At 39.7% G+C, this 21836-nt stretch overlaps 1 protein-coding gene and 1 long non-coding RNA gene across 6 annotated transcripts in view; one reads left to right on the top strand and one right to left on the bottom strand.

Annotated features, from left to right (window-relative positions):
- The window catches only part of LOC117405935 (NADP-dependent malic enzyme, mitochondrial-like), a 67580-nt gene extending 60412 nt beyond the window's left edge, over positions 1-7168 (top strand). For all 3 annotated transcript variants that reach the window (XM_034009474.3, XM_034009472.3, XM_034009473.3), the window contains exons 14-15: positions 2101-2199; positions 2451-7168. In XM_034009474.3, coding sequence (XP_033865365.2) covers positions 2101-2199; positions 2451-2612 — 261 coding nt within the window. In that variant the 3' untranslated portion in view covers positions 2613-7168. The remainder of the gene's footprint in view (positions 1-2100; positions 2200-2450) is intronic.
- Positions 7169-8797: 1629 nt separating this feature from the next.
- On the bottom strand, positions 8798-21032 carry LOC117405936 (uncharacterized). Of its 3 annotated transcripts, XR_009329477.1 has the most exons (6): positions 20526-21032; positions 15190-15241; positions 14501-14654; positions 13581-13697; positions 10143-10715; positions 8798-9525 (listed from the first exon to the last, which is right to left on the bottom strand). It is a non-coding gene; the product is annotated as an uncharacterized LOC117405936 (long non-coding RNA). The 3 variants fall into 3 exon arrangements; XR_009329476.1 differs by lacking the exon at positions 8798-9525 and having other exon boundaries at positions 9814-10715; positions 20695-21032; XR_009329475.1 differs by lacking the exon at positions 8798-9525 and having other exon boundaries at positions 9814-10715.
- Between the last annotated feature and the right edge of the window lie 804 nt (positions 21033-21836).

Genomic DNA, 21836 nt, shown 5'->3' on the forward strand with positions numbered 1-21836 from the left:
AACACTGAAAGGCATAAGCTTTATCAAGCAGGTTCTCACTAATTCAGCTGTAACTTGTCATGCCATTCTTTCATTTTTTGACAATAATATAAGATCTTAGAATCTCCATTTCCAAAACCTCTGTTCAAGCCCCCTTTGGTTTTCAGGAGAGAGCTCCACAGTCTCACTCTGCACGAGTTCAGACAAGTTGCTTTGTCTGCGCTCACAGCAAACCTTAGTAAGATGAAGCCTACTTTCTATGACAGCGATGTCCTTCAGTACTGGTCAAACAGAGCTGTTCAATTCTTGGGCCTATTCTGCAAAAAATCATTAATCAGTCATTTTCTCAGGGCTCCTTCCCTCAGAACTTGAAACTTGCATCGGTTTCCCTATTGTTAAAGAAAGCTAATCTGGACCATAATGTGTTTAATAATTATCAACCCATATCAAATCTTCCATTTTTAGGCAAACTCATTGAAAAACACGCTGCTCAGCAGCTGCAAGAACATCCTGTGGACTCCTTGACATTAATCAGTATGGATTCCGACCCTTCCATAGTACTGAGACAGCTACCTTGTGTGTTGTTGATGAGTTACGTAGTGTGCTAGGTAAAGGGGGTTTGGCCATTTTAATCCTGCTAGACCTCCGGCGGCCTTTGACACACTAGGCCACGGTCTTTTATTGTAGAGGGTGAAGCAGGATATGAGCATCTGCAGGACTGCACTGGACTGGATCAGGTCGTTTCTGAATGATCGCTCCCAAAAAATAACAATGGGTCCCTATTCCTCTTCAGCTAGGCCAGTCACGTGTGGAGTCCCACAGGGTTCCGTACTATCTCCCCTACTGTTTAACATCTATGTTAAGCCACTGGGGGAGCTGATCAGGGCGCATGGCCTTTCTTTCCACCAGTATGCTGATGATACTCTGCTATATCTTGAAATTCGGGATGAGCAGGACTTTAATACTCTGTCCGCTTGTCTGTCTGATATTAATAGCTGGATGTCTGGCAATTGGTTGAAACTTGACAAAACAGAATACTTGCTGGTTGGGTCAGAGGGTAAACTTGATGATCTGAGGCATATGGCATCGTCGTTAACTGTCAATGGAACTTTTCCCTTATAGTGAATAGTACTAAGAGTCTAGTCTAGTGTTGGACAATTCTCTGTCATTTCTGCCTCAGATAAAACAAGTGGTAAAAACTTGCATGTTCCATCTACGGACAATCAAAAAGATTTCCATTTCACTCTGACAGAGACTGTGCTTCTGTTCTGAATGCCCTCGTAACATCTCGTCTCGACTATGGCAATGCCCTGTATGTGGGTCTGCCTCGGTGTCGAGCCAGACTGCTCCAGGGCATTCAGAATGCCTCAGCTCGACTCTTGATTGGTCGATCCCGTTGGGATCCAATTTCCCAAATTCTACTGGATTTACACTGGCTCCCAATTGAGCTTCGTGCACAATTCAGATTACTGTGCTTAATTCACAAAGCACTTTATCAGCAACTTCCTCACTATCTGACAGAAATTGCAGGTTTATAATCCTATTAGGAGTCTGAGGTCCTCACACACCATGTCCCTGTGTCAGCCACGTTTTAAACAAAAACGTTCTGGAGCTTGTGCTTTTTCGGTCCTTGGTCCACAGATTTGGAATGCTCTGCCTGTAGAACTCCGCCTTTACCGCTGAAATTCTCCCTTTTAGGAAGAAACTAAAAACATTCTTATTTGTTGTGCTAATTCAATTGGGAGAATGTATTGTCAAATGTTTTGACACTGATACTTTATGCTATGTGCTGTTTTTTGTATATGTATGTGTGCTGTGTTTTTTTTTTTTTTTTTTTTTTGTATATTCATGCCCTGTACTGCGCTCCTATATTATTTATTTATGTATGTATTTTTTTTAAATAAAACATGTTGAGGGGGGGGGGGGGGGGGGGACTCAAATACTGTCTACATTTACAGCATCTCTGATAAGCTTTACCTCCGAAAACTAAAATACTCCGATAGGAAAGAAGCACGTGATGAGAATGATGCAGCTCAACACTGTATAGTAACTTCTATTATCGGAACAGTGGACTTGACATTGCATTAGAAGACCCAGCATGTCTTCTCTCTCCTGATCCAGGCTATTGCTCAGGAAGTGACAGAGCAACACCTTGCTGAAGGAAGACTGTACCCCCCTCTGAGCACCATCAGAGAGGTGTCCTTCAAAATAGCTGTCAAGGTAGGCACAGTTTTTTTGTCTTATTTGTTTGTATGATGTCTTTCACTTCATCTATGAATGGGGGCTGTGGCCACCTTAATGCTAAAATGTATTTCTGCAACATGTTTTTGCATTGCCTTGCATAGAGGGACTTTATATACCCTCTAAATCCCTGCTGTGTCAAAATCTGAACGCAGTAAATTTATAAATCAGCGTTTTAACTAATCAATCCATTGATCAGAAAATAACTCCTGCCTTCTCTTGCTCCCCAGGTTGTTAATTATGCCTACAGGAATGGTATAGCATCTGTGTACCCAGAGCCTGAGGACAAAGAGGCCTTCATCCGCTCTCATATCTACAGCCCCGACTACGACTCCTTCACCCTGGATAGCTACAGCTGGCCAGACCATGCCATGAAAGTGCAAGATGTTTAAATCTGATTGGCCAGTAGCCCAGGGCCTCATACTACCCCTAAGGCCTATGATCTCTTACCAATTGTTAGCACTTTGAGACAGATGATTAGTTTGAAATTCAGGAATAAAAAGGTTTATTCAAAGAGGTACTTAGAAAATAATAAAAGTATTTTAGTAATTGTACTTTTCAGTGAATCATTTAATCAGTGTTTTTTATATATAGATTTCTGTCCTGTTTTGGTGAATGGTTACCCACAGCAGGCGTGAGTTTGGGTAAAAGCAGATTACTTTTTGAATCATTACAAATGTCAACAGAACCCTGGTTATTCTGTGTTTGGGTTCTCCACAAGTAGTAAGCAGTCAAATAGGGTTAAAAGAAGCAGCTGCCAAAGCAACCAAGGAATCGGGCATGATGCTGGTTGCTATGGAAACAGCAGTACTGTGACACAGGGTTGTTGACATCTGGAACATTTTCTTAATAATGAACCAAGAGTGAAAAGTATAATTGTTTTGGGGGAGAAAACAAAACAAATAAAAAACAACACCACCACCCAGAATATTCTTTTTAAGCATCACAGAAACAATTAATCTGCTTCTCCATCCTATGTACTTTTAAACCCCATTCTCCTTCTCAACATCTGTTAATGTTACCAGATAGCAACCTGTGAACACATGCTGACAAGATTTCAAACTGGCCTAAATAACTTAAACTTGAGTGAGTAAACTTGAAATGACAGGTATTTTATCTTTTGAATCAGGAATCCAAAAATAACGCTAGTTTTGGAATTAGTTATATTTTAAACATTGTAAATAGTGTTTTGATCATGCTACTTATAGTTCATGTTTTATATAAACCTCAAATCAATATTGTTTGAGTGCTTCAGTTTGATCTCAACCCCCAGAATATGGCCCCTTAACGTTTTTGATGTTTTGTTGTTGTTTTACTTTTATTATAGTTTCTTAAAAGAGAAAGGGTTTAAAAGAAAAAAAAGATTTGTATTCAATATATACAATTGGGAAAGGGTTTACAGCAATGTAATGACTGTGTAATGGCATGCAGTCTGTTTCAGTGGGAAACAAATTGTACATTAAGCAAGCACAGTGTTGAAACATGTTTACTGTTGTCATGAATGAGCTATATGAACTGCAGTTGCCTTTGTACCCCCCCCCCCCCCAGCTTTCCAGCCCCCCACCCCATATCCTCAGGTACCTTCAACACCTGCATTTAAAAGCACATGTACAGTATGTTCTCGCTTCTAATTGCATGTCTTTTGAAACAGAATGAAAAAAGTAAAGCAATGCAATGTAGATCAAATATTAACCGTGCAATCTATGGGAATGTTATTGGGCCTTCCTTATCAACTTAATAGTTACTGGAATGAAGTTTCTTTATTGTCCTGTGTACTGTATATACATATAACAGGCAAATGTGTTATGCAGGTTCAGCATTCAGTACTATAGGTTTTATAGCGTAGCCCTACGAGCATGTGTGCAAGAGGCCAGTATTTAAACCATAATGTTCTTAGTTTTTTGTTTTTTTTACACTTGCAGTAGAGCAGTTAACAAACTGATTTCAACACACCAGACCTCTAAGAAAGATAACTAAATAACTGTGGACTGTTATATAGTATAGGAAGACATTGAAACTATTTAGTTGTCCCAGAGTCATCCTTCTGTAGAGTTATATGTATATAGTTACAGTTGCATTTACATACTCAACTGTTGTGGTTTGAGTTTAGATAAGCTATGAATGTGTACTGTATATAAGTGAACAATGAGGAAGTCATAGGCATGATGAAGTTATTAACTGATTCAGTCAGGGATACAGACGTGCTCAAATTTGTTGGTACCCCTCCACAAAAAACGAAGAATGCACAATTTTCTCCGAAATAACTTGAAACTGACAAAAGTAATTGGCATCCGCCATTGTTTATTCCATATTTAATAGAAATCAGACTTTGCTTTTGATTTTTTATTCAACATAATATTGTAAATAATAAAACAAATGAAAATGGCATGGACAGAAATGATGGGACCGCTAACCTAATATTTTGTTGCACAACCTTTAGAGGCAATCACTGCAATCAAACATTTTCTGTAGCTCTCAATGAGAATTCTGCACCTGTTAACAGGTAGTTTGACCCACTCTTCCTGAGCAAACTGCTCCAGCTGTCTCAGGTTTGATGGGTGCCTTCTCCAGACTGCAAGTTTCAGCTCTTTCCATAGATGTTCGATAGGATTCAGATCTGGACTCATAGAAGGGCATTTCAGAATAGTCCAATGTTTTGTTCTTATCCATTCTTGGGTGCTTTTAGCTGTGTGTTTTGGGTCATTATCCTGTTGGAGGACCCATGACCTGCGACTGAGACAGAGCTTTCTGATACTGGGCAGTACGTTTCACTCCAGAATGCCTTGATAGTCTTGAGATTTCATTGTGCCCTGCACAGATTCAAGGCACCCTATGCCAGGCGCAGCAAAGCAGCCCCAAAACATAACCAAGCCTCCTCCATGTTTCACTGTAGGTATGGTGTTCTTTTCTTTGAAAGCTTCATTTTTTCGTCTGTGAACATAGAGCTGATGTGACTTGCCAAAAAGCTCCAGTTATGACTCATCTGTCCAAAGGACATTCTCCCAGAAGGATTGTGGCTTGTCAGTATGCATTTTAGCAAATTCCAGTCTGGCTTTTTTATGTTTTTCTGTCAAAATTTGGAGTCCTCCTGGGTCTTCTTCCATGGAGCCCACTTTCGCTCAAAAAGCGACGGATGGTGCGATCAGAAACTGACGTACCTTCACCTTGGAGTTCAGCTTGTATCTCTTTGGCAGTTATCCTTGGTTCTTTTTCTACCATTCACACTATCCTTCTGTTCAATCTGGGGTCGATTTTTCTCTTGCGGCCGCGCCCAGGGAGGTTGGCTACAGTTCCATGGACCTTAAACTTCTTAGTAATATTTGCAACTGTTGTCACAGGAACATCAAGCTGCTTGGAGATGGTCTTGTAGCCTTTACCTTTACCATGCTTGTCTATTATTTTCTTTCTGATCTCCTCAGACAACTCTCTCCTTTGCTTTCTCTGGTCCATGTTCAGTGTGGTGCACACAATGATACCAAACAGCACAGTGACTACTTTTCTCCATTTAAATAGGCTGAATGACTGATTACAAGATTGGAGACATGTGTGATACTAATTAAAGAAACTAATTAGTTTGAAATATCACTATAATCCAATAATGTATTATCTTTTCTAAGGGGTACCAATAAATGTGTCCAGGCCATTTTAGAATATCTTTGTAGAATAAGCAATAATTCATCTCTTTTCACAGCTTCTTTGCTTTATTCTATGACATACCAAAGGCATGCAAGTATACATGATAAAATAGCTTTTAATTTCATCACTTTTCAGGAGGAATGAAGTATTATTTCAATGAGCTGTATTGGTACCAACAAATTTGAGCATGTCTGTATGTTCATGTGTTGTTTAGAACTAATGCACAGCATCATTTTTAAAAATCCAAAGGGTGCAAGAGTAGGCTAACCCTCAAATACATTTTCAATTGCATTTTCTGACAGCAAGCAATTGTAATAGTACCTTGACGTTAATAATCACTTAATTTCTCAAAGCCGTGTATTTGTATGTAGTAAGAAGACATGGGGATTCCTCTTCAGAAGCATATTGTAGGAACACGTGTTTTTTTGGTTCATTATTAGAACACACATGGGGTCCATTTAAAATATATTTTTAAAGTGTTAATTAAAAGCTAACTTAAAGGATCATTCTTTAGTTTGGTAACTAAATTCCAAAAGGTTGAGGATTATTCCACTCTTGCACTAGCTGTAAAACATTTGAATGTTTTTTGATGTATATCAGGTATTTGTAACTCCAGGTTGATAGTTTGGGATCTGATGGCAATGCTCTGAATGCAGTGGGTGAGTTTTGTTTGATTGTACTGTGTGCTTCCGTTGCTCATCATCTCATACCCCTTTTCCACTGGCACATCCTCACATACAGGTGGTTTTCCTCTGGCTATTTGTTGAGCCGAGCCTCATAACACATCTGAATCCTGCTCAGAGCCGAGTATGGCCAGGGGCAGGGTTAATGATTTTGTATCATTATGTTGCGTCAGTCAGTACCCTCAAGGAAGACTAACAATATGGCATGCAGCTAATTGGAGAAGAGAAGTATTTTTCAGTGTAATTCAGTAATATATGAAGAAAGAAAATGAAGAAAAACACAACCATTACCTCTGGATCCACCATTCTCGACTCAAACACATCTACATGCAACTCGACACGTTCATTGCGTGTGACGTCAGCTGACATCGGGGCTGGCTTGGCATGGCCTTGGCTTGGCTCGGTTGTACAGTGGAAAAGAGGTATACGATAGTAGCCTCTGTCCTGAGGAGATGCTGCATTGTATGTGTCTTTGTTACTTTTGTCTGGATCCTCCTCCCAGAGAAAACCAGTATGTAGGGTTAATTTGTTGGTTTTGATGTACGCTTTGAATTGTTAAGAAGGAAACATCTCTCTACAAAAGCTGCTTGAATACTTTAACTTTATTAAAATATGCTTTGCTTAAAAAAGAGCCTGTGTTTATCTGTTTAGCTACACTCATCCTACAAAAAAACTAAACATTATTATACTTGAACAATATCACATCACTGTGTAACATCTATAAATACTGGAGGGTGACTGGATTATGAGACTTAGAGTCCCCCATTCACACTGTATTCTTCTGTCAAGGTTTCATTTAGCTACACTTCATGGACTTATCTGGTGCACTAACTTATCAAACCCAATGACTAATTTGATGATTTCCATATTGCAAAATGAGCTAAGCAGAGTGCCTGTTCTACAAAACATGCAACACAAAACAGTAAACCAGCTGTTGACCATTTGACACAATGCCACATAATCAGTTGAACAACGGATCAATTCATCTAAACAATTGCAGATCCAAATACACCACTAAGATATTATAATTGGTGTACCAAGGTTAAGAAAATTAAACATCTAGCCGTGCATGTGTGTTTTTAGTGCATTCCTGTCAGTAAAAATATATAAAAGGCCAGAAAAGGGCTCATTTCATTCTTATTTAAGATCAGTACCCTATGTCCTTGGAATGCGAACTTTTCACAGAATACCGTTTTTTCCAAGGTAAGGTAAAGTTTATTTTGCCCACAGTTGTGATAGCCACAGTCAAACTGGATAGCCATCACTTCTTATCAATTTGCTAATCAATTTGAGAGTGTATTTTCTCTGGTACTCTTTATTTGTTAAAAAACAAAGGAAGTTTTAGCACATTTTCCCTCATTGACTTTACATGTTACTGTGTTTCACCTTCTAATAAACACTTTTAGAACACAACATAGCAATGTGCAACACGGTGTAGTAAAACCACAGAAACACATCCCAGTGCTGTATCACCCCTCCATTTCACCAGATTGAGTGCACTCTGAACAGAGCTGTATTACCGTTCCATTTCACCAGATTGAGTGCACTCTGAACAGAGCTGTATCACCCCTCCATTTCACCAGATTGAGTGCACTCTGAACAGAGCTGTATCACCCCTCCATTTCACCAGATTGAGTGCACTCTGAACAGAGCTGTATTACCGTTCCATTTCACCAGATTGAGTGCACTCTGAACAGAGCTGTATCACCCCTCCATTTCACCAGATTGAGTGCACTCTGAACAGAGCTGTATCACCCCTCCATTTCACCAGATTGAGTGCACTCTGAACACAGCTGTATCACCCCTCCATTTCACCAGATTGAGTGCACTCTGAACACAGCTGTATCACCCCTCCATTTCACCAGATTGTCCAGAATGACTGAATTCTGAAACTCTTTCATGCCTTTTGTAATTGTTCCCAAGATAAGAACAGTTTGGGGGAAAATCATTTCTTGAGATTATTCTCTAGAATAATATTAAAAATTCCAGATTTCTTTCTGCTTGGTTTAACCACATCTGGTTGCCCACATCCTCAGTGCCACATCAATATCATAATTAGTTATGAGAAACGTATTGGAAATCTAACAAATCTCCTGATATACTGTACATGAATACTACAGGATGACAAAGGGAAGCTGGGAGGCTTTATTAAAAAATGGAAACCTCTCATACATTATTTTCTTGATGTTAAAAAAAAAAGATCTGAAGCTTATATTTGAATGTAAACAATGATCATTAAATGAACAAACCCAATGTATGCAGGATTTACACTATTATTGTAACATGACTATTATACAATCCTGATTAGATTGATTATTATTGTTCACTGACCCGAGTTTCTGCCGATTCCTACCGTAGGATGTGTTGTTTTATGTTATATTTAAAATAATTTAGGTTTGATAGCTACCCCTGCAAAAAATAACTTGAATGGAAGCCCTGTAAAGTGTGGCTCGAACATATTGGTAGGACAGAGCTTGCACGTGTGTGTATGTTTAGCTTACACTGAGCCGCCCTTTTCTGTATTCCTTTGTTGACAACTAGAGAATTGTGTCCTCTCCATGTTGACTGTCTGTAATCTGCATTACATATAAGAACATAAGAAAGTTTACAAACGAGAGGAGGCCATTCAGCCCATCTTGCTCGTTTGGTTGTTAGTAGTTTATTAATCCCAGAATCTCAATAAGAACATAAGAAAGAGAAAGAGGGCTCGTGCGGGATTTGAACCTGGGACCTCTCACACCCTAAGTGAGAATCATACCCCTAGACCAACAAGCCACATGTACTTAAGAAGCATGTACTAAAGAAATCCATTTCACTTCTCAGCTAGCTGTGTTAGTTCGAGTCGATCCAGAAACACTTGGTCTTGTTTACTCTTGGCCTCTTTCTCCTTTTTCGCCCCTACTTGCAGGGACAGGCTCTGCTTGTACTCCTCCTGTTTGGGGAAGCAACACAGCATCCAGGGCCCCTTAGGAAAGAAGTAGGAGCTCTGGAGGTAGAAACGAGACACGTCTGAGGGCAAATCATACAGATGTGACAAATTCTCTGAAACTGCTCATTATTCCAGCCTTACAAGCGGCTCAAGAGGAAGTTTCTATTATGCTGAAAAATATTTTGATTTAAAATATATTTGAATGTTTTTTTTTTTTTTTTTTTAAACAAATCTCCACCAAAGCAAGCTTCAGCCATGACACCCCATAATAACTCAGACTCGACTGCTATACATTCCATGATCGCCTAGCTACCACGCTGCATCAAATAGCAACTCTTGTTAGGCACAGGGCACAGGCGGCGTTTACAGAGCCGTCAAAGACAGAGCAGACTTTGAAACTTTAAACAAATTGCCATCAGAAGAAAAAGGTAACGTATTTGTTTATTGTCATTTTCAATCATCTGCACACTTTTATCACATACCTAGTGATATAAGAACATAAGAAAATTTATGAACGAGAGGAGGCCATTTGGCCCATCTAAGCTCGTCCGGTTCCTAGTAGCTGATTGGTCGCCGAACTTTGTCAAGTTGGGCCTTAAAGGATCCAGGTGATTCATCCTCAACAAACATGCAACTGGTCAACTAATACTGTGAGTGAAAACATTTGACATTACACTGAATGTGGATTTTGCAGTTTTACTGGCTTTGATCGCTTCAGAGACTCCCAAGTTGTAGGCTGCACTCTCCTTATTGTTTTCTCTTGCAGCCAGCATGTGATTCTGAGAAGAATAAAGAAATGTGCAATGAGGATAGGCTAGTGGATTTGAGTGCAAATCCAAGTCCTTAATTTAGCACCCAATCAGCCAGCACTACTGCACAGTCCAGGGAAAGCACCCATCGAGTCTTACATCTGTGAAGCATATACAAATACAGGTCCACTGCAGCTGACAATTGTAACTAAGTTCAAAGGAATCACAGGTAATGCATCCATAACTTTAAACAATCAAACGTAAGAGTAGTACTAAAAATAAACTTGGTTTTAAAACATATGCACTGACACGGCACAATATGGCCCTAAACATCACGTTGAATGCTTGTTCCTGTTTCTTATCTAGGTAAGCCTGGTCTTGTAGTTGCTGGTACTGCATCAGCACTCTCTCTTCGTCCTCTTGCTGGCGCTTCCTCTCCTCATGGAAGTACACTGGCACATTCCTCCGGGCTCTCTACACGCACAGGTAGCACAGCTCCTGCACAACATAAGAGCAGCCAATCAGCACCCCCTGACAGCTTCACACAGCCCCAACCAAGCACCCCCTGACATCTTCACAAAGCCCCAACCAAGCACCACCTGACAGCTTCACACAGCCCCAACCAAGTACCCCCTGACAGCTTCACACAGCCCCAACCAAGCACCCCCTGACATCTTCACAAAGCCCCAACCAAGCACCACCTGACAGCTTCACACAGCCCCAACCAAGCACCCCCTGACATCTTCACAAAGCCCCAACCAAGCACCCCCTGACAGCTTCACACAGCCCCAACCAAGCACCCCCTGACATCTTCACAAAGCCCCAACCAAGCACCCCCTGACATCTTCACAAAGCCCCAACCAAGCACCCTCTGACATCTTCACAAAGCCCCAACCAAGCACCCCCTGACATCTTCACAAAGCCCCAACCAAGCACCACCTGACAGCTTCACACAGCCCCAACCAAGCACCCCCTGACAGCTTCACACAGCCCCAACCAAGTACCCCCTGACAGCTTCACACAGCCCAAACCAAGCCTGACACCCTCCCTGAGATACAAGCCCTGCTCTGCAAACAGCCACAACCAAGCATGACACCCTCCCTGAGATACAAGCCCTGCTCTGCAAACAGCCCCAACCAAGCCTGACACCCTCCCTGAGATACAAGCCCTGCTCTGCAAACAGCCCCAACCAAGCCTGACACCCTCCCTGAGATACAAGCCCTGCTCTGCAAAGTTTTGCTGCTGATAAATGGCATCTTGTCAATTACGCCTCTTCATGTTCTGATTATACAATACAGCGCTTGTATAAACTGAACAGATGTTAGAAGCCAAATTATTCAAAACTGCTGTTGTACATAAACTGTGTTTATTCAAATCTTGATTCTCCTCATGCCTAAATGTAACCCTCTGTTCCACTGTATTAATTATCTAATGTTTTTTTTTCAGAAAGGACATGAAGCTTTTCTGTGCAAATATGGGGCCTATGTTAGACACTGTAGATTATCCAGGGTATACCTAAATACTCATAAAAGGCTTGCTTCCATCATACACCAATGTAGCATGGTGGTTGACGGTGGGGATATAATCCCATGCCATGATGTCACAGCCATGGCTGACCCACACCAGCTGATAACAACTAACCTGGAAATACTAGCTGCTCTCAAACCTGGGGGCAACCTCTTTGCTGCAGAGGTAAAACAAACCTTTCCACTGGCTTCCAAGCAGGGAACAGATATGAAATCCATTATACAGACAGGAAAGCTTGTACAGTAGTTAATTGTATAGATGCAATACTTCATTATATACAAAACTTTAAATTGACTTAACATACTGGAAACAGATGACAAACAGTACAGCTACAGTAAAAAGAATCCCAAGGCCATCATACTTTCTATTCTCTTGGCAAAATGTTCATATTCTTTTTCAGTCACTGTATTTTCGACTAGTTTCAGAATGTATGTTTTCATGATAATGCTGCTTTGGTATACCTGTCAGCACAGGCAGTGACTGGTGAGCTCACTGCTCGTTTCAATGGGGGGGGGGGGGGGGGGGTAATTAATGTACTGGAATTATTCAGGGAAACAATGAAGACTCTGTTTCCATCATGGTTGAGATTAAGAGGGCATGGCAGGGAGGGCAAGTGCAAGTTGCATGTTATATGGACTGCAGTTCACATAGTCATGGCTGCCCACCGTGGCTCACAACTTTAATGAGAGCGGATCAGTCCTAATGACTTTCTCCTCTCACTTTCCACAGAACAAAAGCAAGTGTTGAGTAAAGCTCAGGGAGCCACTGGAAACATGTGGAACCTTTCCTACCACACCATTAAACATTGATCTGGAACGCGTAACAGGAGCCCCAGCCGAGACCTCTTTATGCTTGGAGGGTTACTTTCTCTCCCTGCCTGCCATGTGCAGCACAAGAAAACGGATCGGCCTACTGCCTGTCAGTGGTGGCTTTGTTTGCAGGAGCATCACTTTAATACCCCCTGCAGATGCTGTAAAGGATATTTTTTGGTGTTATTAGGGATGACAGGGATAGAAAAAAAGTTATCAGTTAAATGAGGATTTTACCATTCCCTTTCCTTTGCTTCATTGCTTTATATTGCATCTGCTGATTGTCTGCACTGTCCCAGCATCATCTTGCTTTGAGTGGAAAGAAACTGAGCAGTCAGCTTCAATGCTATTAAAAAGCATTCCTGAACTCAGGATTTTGAATGTTGACTTCCAACAACTGACTCGACAAACTGAAAGGCCGTTTACTTTCCATACCATAACACATGGGGGCGCACTTGTAGAACACTATGCTGGTAGTGGGTACCTAAGAATACAGTACTACTGCACGGTCAAAAACAAGCAATAGACTAAAATAATATTTCAATAGGCAATATAGATTTGTTTTAGATCATTGTTATAGGACTTATTCCTAGTTTGTACTACACTCTAGGGAAAGCAAGGACTCGTGTCTGTGTACAGTTTAGGGGTAGCTGATTCCAGGCAAATATGTACAATAGTCATCTAATGAGTGACCTGCCTCGGGTATTCCTACAATTACAGAGCAAGTATCACCCATATGACCTGAAATCAGCAATTCTGTTTATGCCACAAGCATTTTGTATTTAATTTAGTCTATTTTAATTCAAGCATCCTGCATTCTCAACTAAACAGCTGCACAGTGTTGTTCCTAAAAAAGCTCATAAGCAACAGCAAGCAGCAGGGGGTCTCATTTTTTACTTTTTGTTTTATGTTTAACAATACAGTAATTATTTAATGTATTACCAAATGTTTTATATAAAATCAAGCCCTGATCTAAATGACTCCATCAGGCTTTGAAAACAGCTTCCACGTCTATCACAGGGCTTACCTCTCTGCTGGGCTGTGTTCTTTATGCTCCTCTCCAGATCATCAGGCACACTGATCCCAGTCACTCTCGCCGGTGTTAATGTCTGCCTGGAGAGCAGCTGTCTGTCGCTGGGGGGCTCTGCAACACAAACCAAGCACCTCAGCGTTGAACTACATTCTTATATTTGTATGTGCTATTGTGTTACTAAAGTCTGTATTTGTGTGCTGTTACTGAATATGATGATCACTGGGGGTCAACACATCACCTTTTTGTGTGTCTTCTATAGAAAATAATAAAAACTCATTTTAAAAGAAACTCAACACTATTTGGAACACTTTGGCATTAAAAAAGCTTTATTTTCAGGGATGGACAGGGTGTAGTGTAGTGGGTGTAGAGTCCCCACTACTACCATGTCTGTATCCAGGAGGACTGTTGGTCTCTCAGCATTGGGGCTCGACTGCTGTTTCTCCATATTAATCTAAATATGTCCTTGATACTCTCATCTAACTAACATAACTAGACATAAAGTAATGCAGTAATATAGTTTTATTAATAACAGAACAAGTTAACTGTGTAATTCTTCATTATTGCAGCCTTTTGATCACAACATTTAGAAGAAATTAGGAGCACTGTGATCAGTTTTTCAATCAGTTTACCAGGACAAGTTCCGATGGAACCCTTGACGTCAACAAATCATACTGAACTTACATTTTGACCTGGAGGATGGTATACAATTGATTACGTGCAGGTTCCTTTAAAAACGAGAACTAGAGGGAGTTTCATGTGTATGAGAAGACAACAGTCCCGTTATTGCAGGATAGCAAGTTGAGGAATCCCAATGGAAGTGAATGTCAAGCTTGTCATAAAAAACATGCCCATTGCCTAATGTGTTATTCACTGAGCCACCAGCACTCCAACATTGTTTTACAAAGAGGTCTTACCTGCAGAGAACAGTTTGGTTTGCTTTAGCCCATGAGTTTGTGCACATTTTTCAGAAATTAGAAATATGGGTCTCTAAATTAAAATGATTTCATTTCCCACATCAAGCTTTTGCTGTGAGAAAATAAAGGTCCCCAGTCCTGGAATACTGACACCCTGAAACAGAGACCAGAGGAAAAAAATAACCAGGACCCCAAACCAAGACCAACAATTGTTCAGTAATAAACTATATTCCTAATTCTTAATTTATAGTACAGGAATATTATCAATGTGCAGAAAAGACATAACCACCTGAAATTCTTGTTGAAACAATAGATAAATGCTTTTATACCTGACCACCAGCTCTTTAAATATCTAACTGGTTCACATAATCTAGCTTTTTTTTGGTACATTTATGACCAAACAAGTTCTAATCATCTCAGTGCCTTACAAATCCTTCACTCCCAGAGGTTTGCATGACTAAAGCCCATCCCAGGGCTCTCTGGGTTATATTACTGGCTTGTAATACAGTGCACTGCAAGTCACGGCATATAAGAAAAAGTCTTCTATCATTGACTAGTAAAAGCAATAAGGTATACCAATAACATAAATCCCCCTGCAAGTGATACACATGCTGCTATAATAAATACCATGAATAGTTTAATCAAAGCTGAACAAGTGCCTCATGATGTGTCTTTGTACTGAATCTTACCTTCTGAAGGGACATCTGACGTTCAACAAATGCTGACACATTTGTCCAGATGCTATCAACATCGGAAAAAAAAAAAAAATGCTAATTATAGATTAGGACATATCAGTATATATTTTTTTCTCACTAATATTTTTTTTACAGGGGAAAATGATGATATTACCACATTTGGAGAAAATAAATATGTGAAATAATGTATGTTTTGTATTGTTTGAAAATACACATTCTTATAAATGTTATAATCTGAGACAAATGCACCTGTACTTCAATGAGTAAGTATATACCATGACAATGCAAATTAATATATTTTGAACATGCCAGAATGTTGCATGAAGATTGCAAACACATTTTTTTCCAGAAATAACTACAATACTGTACTGTATAAATAAAGGTAAATGTATATATATATATATATATATATATATATATATATATATATATATACATTACTGTGCAAAAGTTTTAGGCAGGTGTGAAAAAATGCTGTAAAGTAAGAATGCTTTCAAAAATAGACATGTTAATAGATTATATTTATCAATTAATTAAATGCAAAGTGAGTGAACAGAAGAAAAATCTAAATCAAATCCATATTTGGTGTGACCACCCTTTGCCTTCAAAACAGCATCAATTCTTCTAGGTACACTTGCACAGTCAGGGATTTTGTAGGCATATAGGCAGGTGTATGATTAAACAATTATACCAATATATTATATCAATTCAATATGTAGGTTGAAACACAATCATTAACTGAAACAGAAACAGCTGTGTAGGAGGAATAAAACTGGGTGAGGAACAGCCAAACTCAGCTAACAAGGTGAGGTTGCTGAAGACAGTTTACTGTCAAAAGTCATACACCATGGCAAGACTGAGCACAGCAACAAGACACAAAGTAGTTATACTGCATCAGCAAGGTCTCTCCCAGGCAGAAATTTCAAGGCAGACAGGGGTTTCCAGATGTGCTGTCCAAGCTCTTTTGAAGAAGCACAAAGAAACGGGCAACGTTGAGGACCGTAGACGCAGTGGTCGGCCAAGGAAACTTACTGCAGCAGATGAAAGACACATCATGCTTACTTCCCTTCGCAATCGGAAGATGTCCAGCAGTGCCATCAGCTCAGAATTGGCAGAAAACAGTGGGACCCTGGTACACCCATCTACTGTCCGGAGAAGTCTGGTCAGAAGTGGCCTTCATGGAAGACTTGCGGCCAAAAAGCCATACCTCCGACGTGGAAACAAGGCCAAGTGACTCAACTATGCACGAAAACACAGGAACTGGGGTGCAGAAAAATGGTCTCCTCAATGCTGAGAAGTACATGCAGATACTTATCCATCATGCAATACCATCAGGGCCCCAAATTTATTCTGCAGCATGACAACGACCCCAAACATACAGCGAAAGTCATTAAGAACTATCTTCAGCGTAAAGAAGAAAAAGGAGTCCTGGAAGTGATGGTATGGCCTCCACAGAGCCCTGATCTCAACATCATCGAGTCTGTCTGGGATTACATGAAGAGAGAGAAGCAACTGAGGCTGCCTAAATCCACAGAAGAACTGTGGTTAGTTCTCCAAGATGTTTGGGACAACCTACCTGCCGAGTTCCTTCAAAAACTGTGTGCAAGTGTACCTAGAAGAATTGATGCTGTTTTGAAGGCAAAGGGTGGTCACACCAAATATTGATTTAATGTAGATTTTTCTTCTGTTCACTCACTTTGCATTTTGTTAATTGATAAATATAAACAATTAACATGTCTATTTTTGAAAGCATTCTTACTTTACAGCATTTTTTTCACACCTGCCTAAAACTTTTGCACAGTACTGTATATATATATATATATATATATATATATATATATATATATATATATATATATATATATATATATATATATATATAAACCATGTATCATTGATCTGCCTTGATACACCCTACAAGTGAAATTCACAAATGAACCCGAAATATAAAAGACTTATCTTTACTTGCTTATTGAAAATATAATAGTGTAAATGAATTATTCAAAAATGACTGTGAGAATTGGGGTGGGGGTCGATGATCTGCCTGGTAACTTAACAAAAATATTCTAGAAATTTGTAGAAAATTAATTAAAAATAAAAACTGAAATAGCTTGGTTAGATAAGTGTCCATCCCCCCTTGTAATAGCAAATCCTAAATTAGCAAAGGTGAAACCAATCGCCTTCAAAATCACACACCAAGTTAAGTGGACTCCACCTGTGTTAAATTGTAGTGATTCAGATGATTTCAGGATAGATTCAGCAGTTCCTGTAGGTTCCCTCTGCTGGGTAGTGCATTTCAAAGCAAAGACTCAACCATGAGCACCAAGGCGCTTTCATAAGAACTCCGGGACAAAGTTGTTGAAAGGAACAGATCAGGGGATGGGTATACAAAATATCAAAGGCCTTGAATATCCCTTGGAGCACGGTCAAGACAATTATTAAGAAGTGGAAGGTGTATGGCACCACCAAGACCCTGCCTAGATCAGGCCATCCCTCCAAACTGGATGACCGAGCAAGATGGAGACATCAGAGAGGCTACCAAGAGGCCAATGGCAACTTTGCAAGAGCTACAGGCTTTTATGGCCAAGACTGGTCAAACTGTGCATGTGACAACAATATCCCAAGCACTCCACAAATCTGGCCTGTATGGTAGGGTGGTAAGAAGGGAGCCATTACTCAAGAAAGCCCACCTTGAATCCCATTTGTATGCATAAAAACACTCAGTTATGGGGATGTTTCTTATCGGCAGGGACTAGAGCACTTGTCAGGATAGAAGGGAAAATGAATGGAGCAAAGTACAGAGAAGTCCTTGAGGAAAACCTGCTGCCCTCTGCAAGAAAGCTAATACTGGGAAGGAAGTTCACCTTTCAGCATGACAACGACCCAAAGCACACAGCCAAAGCTATACTGGAGTGGCTAAGGAACAAAAAGGTAAATGTCCTTGAGTGGCCCAGTCAGAGCCCCGACCTAAATCCAGTCGAAAATGTGTGACATGACTTTGATTGTTAGCAGACGCCTTTATCCAAGGCGACTTACAGAGACTAGGGTGTGTGAACTATGCATCAGCTGCAGAGTCACTTACAATTACATCTCACCTGAAAGACGGAGAACAAGGAGGTTAAGTGACATGCTCAGAGTCACACAATGAGTCAGTGGCTGAGGTGGGATTTGAACCGGGGACCTCTTGGTTACAAGCCCTTTTCTTTAACCACTGGACCACACAGCCTCCTACACAGCCACAGACTTGAGGATTGCTGTCCATCAACGCTCTCCAAGGAACTTGACAGCTAGAACAGTTTTGTAAAGAATGGTCAAATATTGCCAAATCTAGGTGTGCAAAGTTGGTAGAGACCTATCCCAACAGACTAACAGATGTAATTGCTGCCAAACTGTATTAACCCAGGGGGGTGGAGACTTATCCAATTATGATCTTTCAGTTTTGTATTTTTAATATATAATTTTTTTCTCAATAAAAACTTTTTTCCCCTTAACAGTATAGAGTATGGTGTGTAGATAAGTGGAAAAAATCCTCGTTTAAATGCATGAAACTCTGAGGCACTGACAACAAATATGTTTCCCCTTATATATACACAGTTGTATGCAAAAGTTTGGGCACCCCTGGAAAAAATGTATGTTACAATGAAACTTTCCGGGAACAGAAGTTGACCTGACCTCTACATGGTACAAAGTTAAACATGACACCTTTCTGCAAATTTTAATACAGGATTACTATTTATTTACATTTATTACAGATTCAAAATAATAAACAAAAGTGAACATGGCGGGTGCAAAGGTTTGGGCACCCTTTTGGATCATTCTTAATTACTTCTTAAAAAGATGATTACTAAGGCCCAGAAAGGTTGATTTACTCATTAGGGCTTCAATTAGTCAGGTGAAGTCAATTCCAGTGCTGAACTTCATAACTTCATACCTTCTAATCTGTCAGACTGTGATGGTTGTTCTGCCTGGTTTCAACAACCATGGGCTCCTCTAAGCAGATATCTGAGTACTTGAAAATGAAGATAATTGACTTTCACAAAACAGGAGAAGGCTATAAAAAAACTCTCTCAACGCTTCCAGCTAGCAATTTCAACTGTCAGAAACATTGTCAAGAAATGGAAGTTAAATGGAACGGTTAAAGTCAAGGCAAGATCTGGAAGACCAAGAAAAATATCACATAGACTTGCCCGAAAACTGGTCAGATCTGCACAACAGAACCCACAGGTCACTGCAAAGGACCTTCAGAACAGTTTAGCTGACACTGGAGTAGTTGTTCACAGGTCCACAGTCCAGCGTACCTTACACAACAAGGATCTGCATGGGAGAGTTGTCAGAAGGAAGCCTTTTCTACGACCTCATCACAAAAGTCATCGTCTAAAGTATGCAAAAGAAAACCTTGACAAGCCTGAAGCTTTTTGGAACAATGTGCTTTGGACTGATGAAACGAAAATTGAACCGTTTGGCCACAACCAAAGAAGGTACGTATGGAGAAAAAAGGGTGAAGCATTTCAAGAAAAGAACACCTTGCCAACTGTTAAGCACGGGGGTGGCTCTATTATGCTTTGGGGTTGTGTGGCAGCCAGTGGAACTGGAAATATTGTGCGGGTGGAAGGAAGAATGGATTCAACTAAATATCAACAAATCCTAGAAGCTAATGTTCTAAAGTCAGTCAGGACACTGAAGCTGAAAAGAGGTTGGATATTTCAGCAAGACAAAATCCAAAACATACCTCAAAATCAACCATGAAATATTTACAAGAAAGGAGGAGAAAGGTTTTGGAATGGCCGTCACAGTCCCCAGACTTGAATATTATTGAAAATCTGTGGGGCGATCTCAAACATGCAGTGCATGCAAGGAGACCTAAGAATCTTTCTGAGCTGGAAGAGTTCTGCAAGGAAGAGTGGGAAAAAATTCCAAAGGCAAGAATAGAAAGACTCTTAGCTGGCTACAGGAAACGTTTGGAAGCAGTTATATCTGCCTAAGGAGGTGTTACCAAGTACTAAGTGACAGGGTGCCCAAACTTTTGCACGCGCCATGTTCACTTTTGTTTATTATTTTGAATCTGTAATAAATGTAAATAAATAGTAATCTTGTATTAAAATTTGCAGAAAGGTGTCATGTTTAATTTTGTACCATGTAGAGGTCACTGAAAGATTCATTGTAACATACATAGCATACATTTTTTCCAGGGGTGCCCAAACTTTTGCATACAACTATATATATATAAGGTAACAACAAATAAAACAAAGATAGTAATATGCAAACAAAAACAAACAACAAACAAATAGTTACATTAACAGCATCGCGACTCATGTTTTATGGTCACTTACCATTATCCGAAATTCTAGAAAGAGTTAGGAAAGAATTTGTCTCAGTCTCTGATAAGTTCCCTGATATTAGCGTTTCAATAATGTTGAACCAAAAAAAAATGGAATAAAAAAAACGATCTACCGGGGATGTGGTGTAAATATTCTACTATCTGCATTAATGACAACTTACTTTTTTAGGGCTTTCTACCATAAGCCCACAATCTGGAACTTCTATTCTGTTTCAAAGTCTGTCCACTGCACAGATTGCGCTCCGTCAGTGTCTCCAGGGAAAGAACATGAAACATTTCACTGTTACCATGGGCGACGTCATAAAGACACCTCCTCCTCTCATCTACGCCCATATACGAGTGACACCATTCATTTCTTCCCTACAAAGCAGAACGTGTGGAATGATGAAATTACAAGTTTAAACATTTTATATTTAATACAGTACTATTATAAGCACCCATTTTTCTGAAATTGGTGATAGTTTCATGAATCATAAGCCAGTTTGACAAGTTCAGGTTTGGCCTAATAACTAATAGTCGAGGAAGATACAAGTCGTAAATTATCTGTAGGTCTACAAAAAAAAAAAAAAAAAAATCGTTATGGTTTTATAATAACTTCAATCAAAAGAAATACAGTAGTAATGAAATAAACGTAGTAATATAGTTAGACAAATGGTTATAAATGTCCATGTTATATCTTTACCAACATACATGTAAAAACTAAGTTTAATTTTTGTTCTACTAGAATGTATAGTGTAATGTATATTAAGTCTACTGGCCATTTTTTCTTTTTTTTGGAGTTTAGTTCATTTGTTTATTTCAATGTTTGCAACTATGTTTATCAGATTATTTGATGTCCTCATTTCGATAAGTGAGGCTGTCACTTCAACTCAGTTGGTTACACCAGCCCTACAGAACTAACTGCTGAAAGTGCAGTCTTTCAATTCACCATTCTGAACCAACAGCTGTACAAATGAAGGAGCTCATCCAGGTTACCTTGCATCTCCCAAGAAGGGGAGCAGGGTAAACTTTCATGCCTGATTGTTTACATTCCCTAATGTAAGTTAAAATTTCAGGGATTTAAACTTCTCATCCCCTTGGTACAGTACCTGCTTGCCACTATGTAGCCCATTTTACAGGCAGCACCTTTTGAGCTGCTGTTTTGAACATGGGTCGACCTTCTTAAATATGTAACTCTAAGATTTGATATGTATAAAGGAAGCACTGGTAATACATTACATCCCCAAGAATGAAGATATCTGAATAAGACTCTATTATATTTCAGCTTTTAGACAATTAAACCCTTTAAAAGACACTGAGTTAC

The sequence above is a fragment of the Acipenser ruthenus genome, chromosome 9 (assembly GCF_902713425.1).
Source record: "Acipenser ruthenus chromosome 9, fAciRut3.2 maternal haplotype, whole genome shotgun sequence".
In the NCBI taxonomy this organism is placed as follows: Eukaryota; Metazoa; Chordata; class Actinopteri; order Acipenseriformes; family Acipenseridae; genus Acipenser; species Acipenser ruthenus.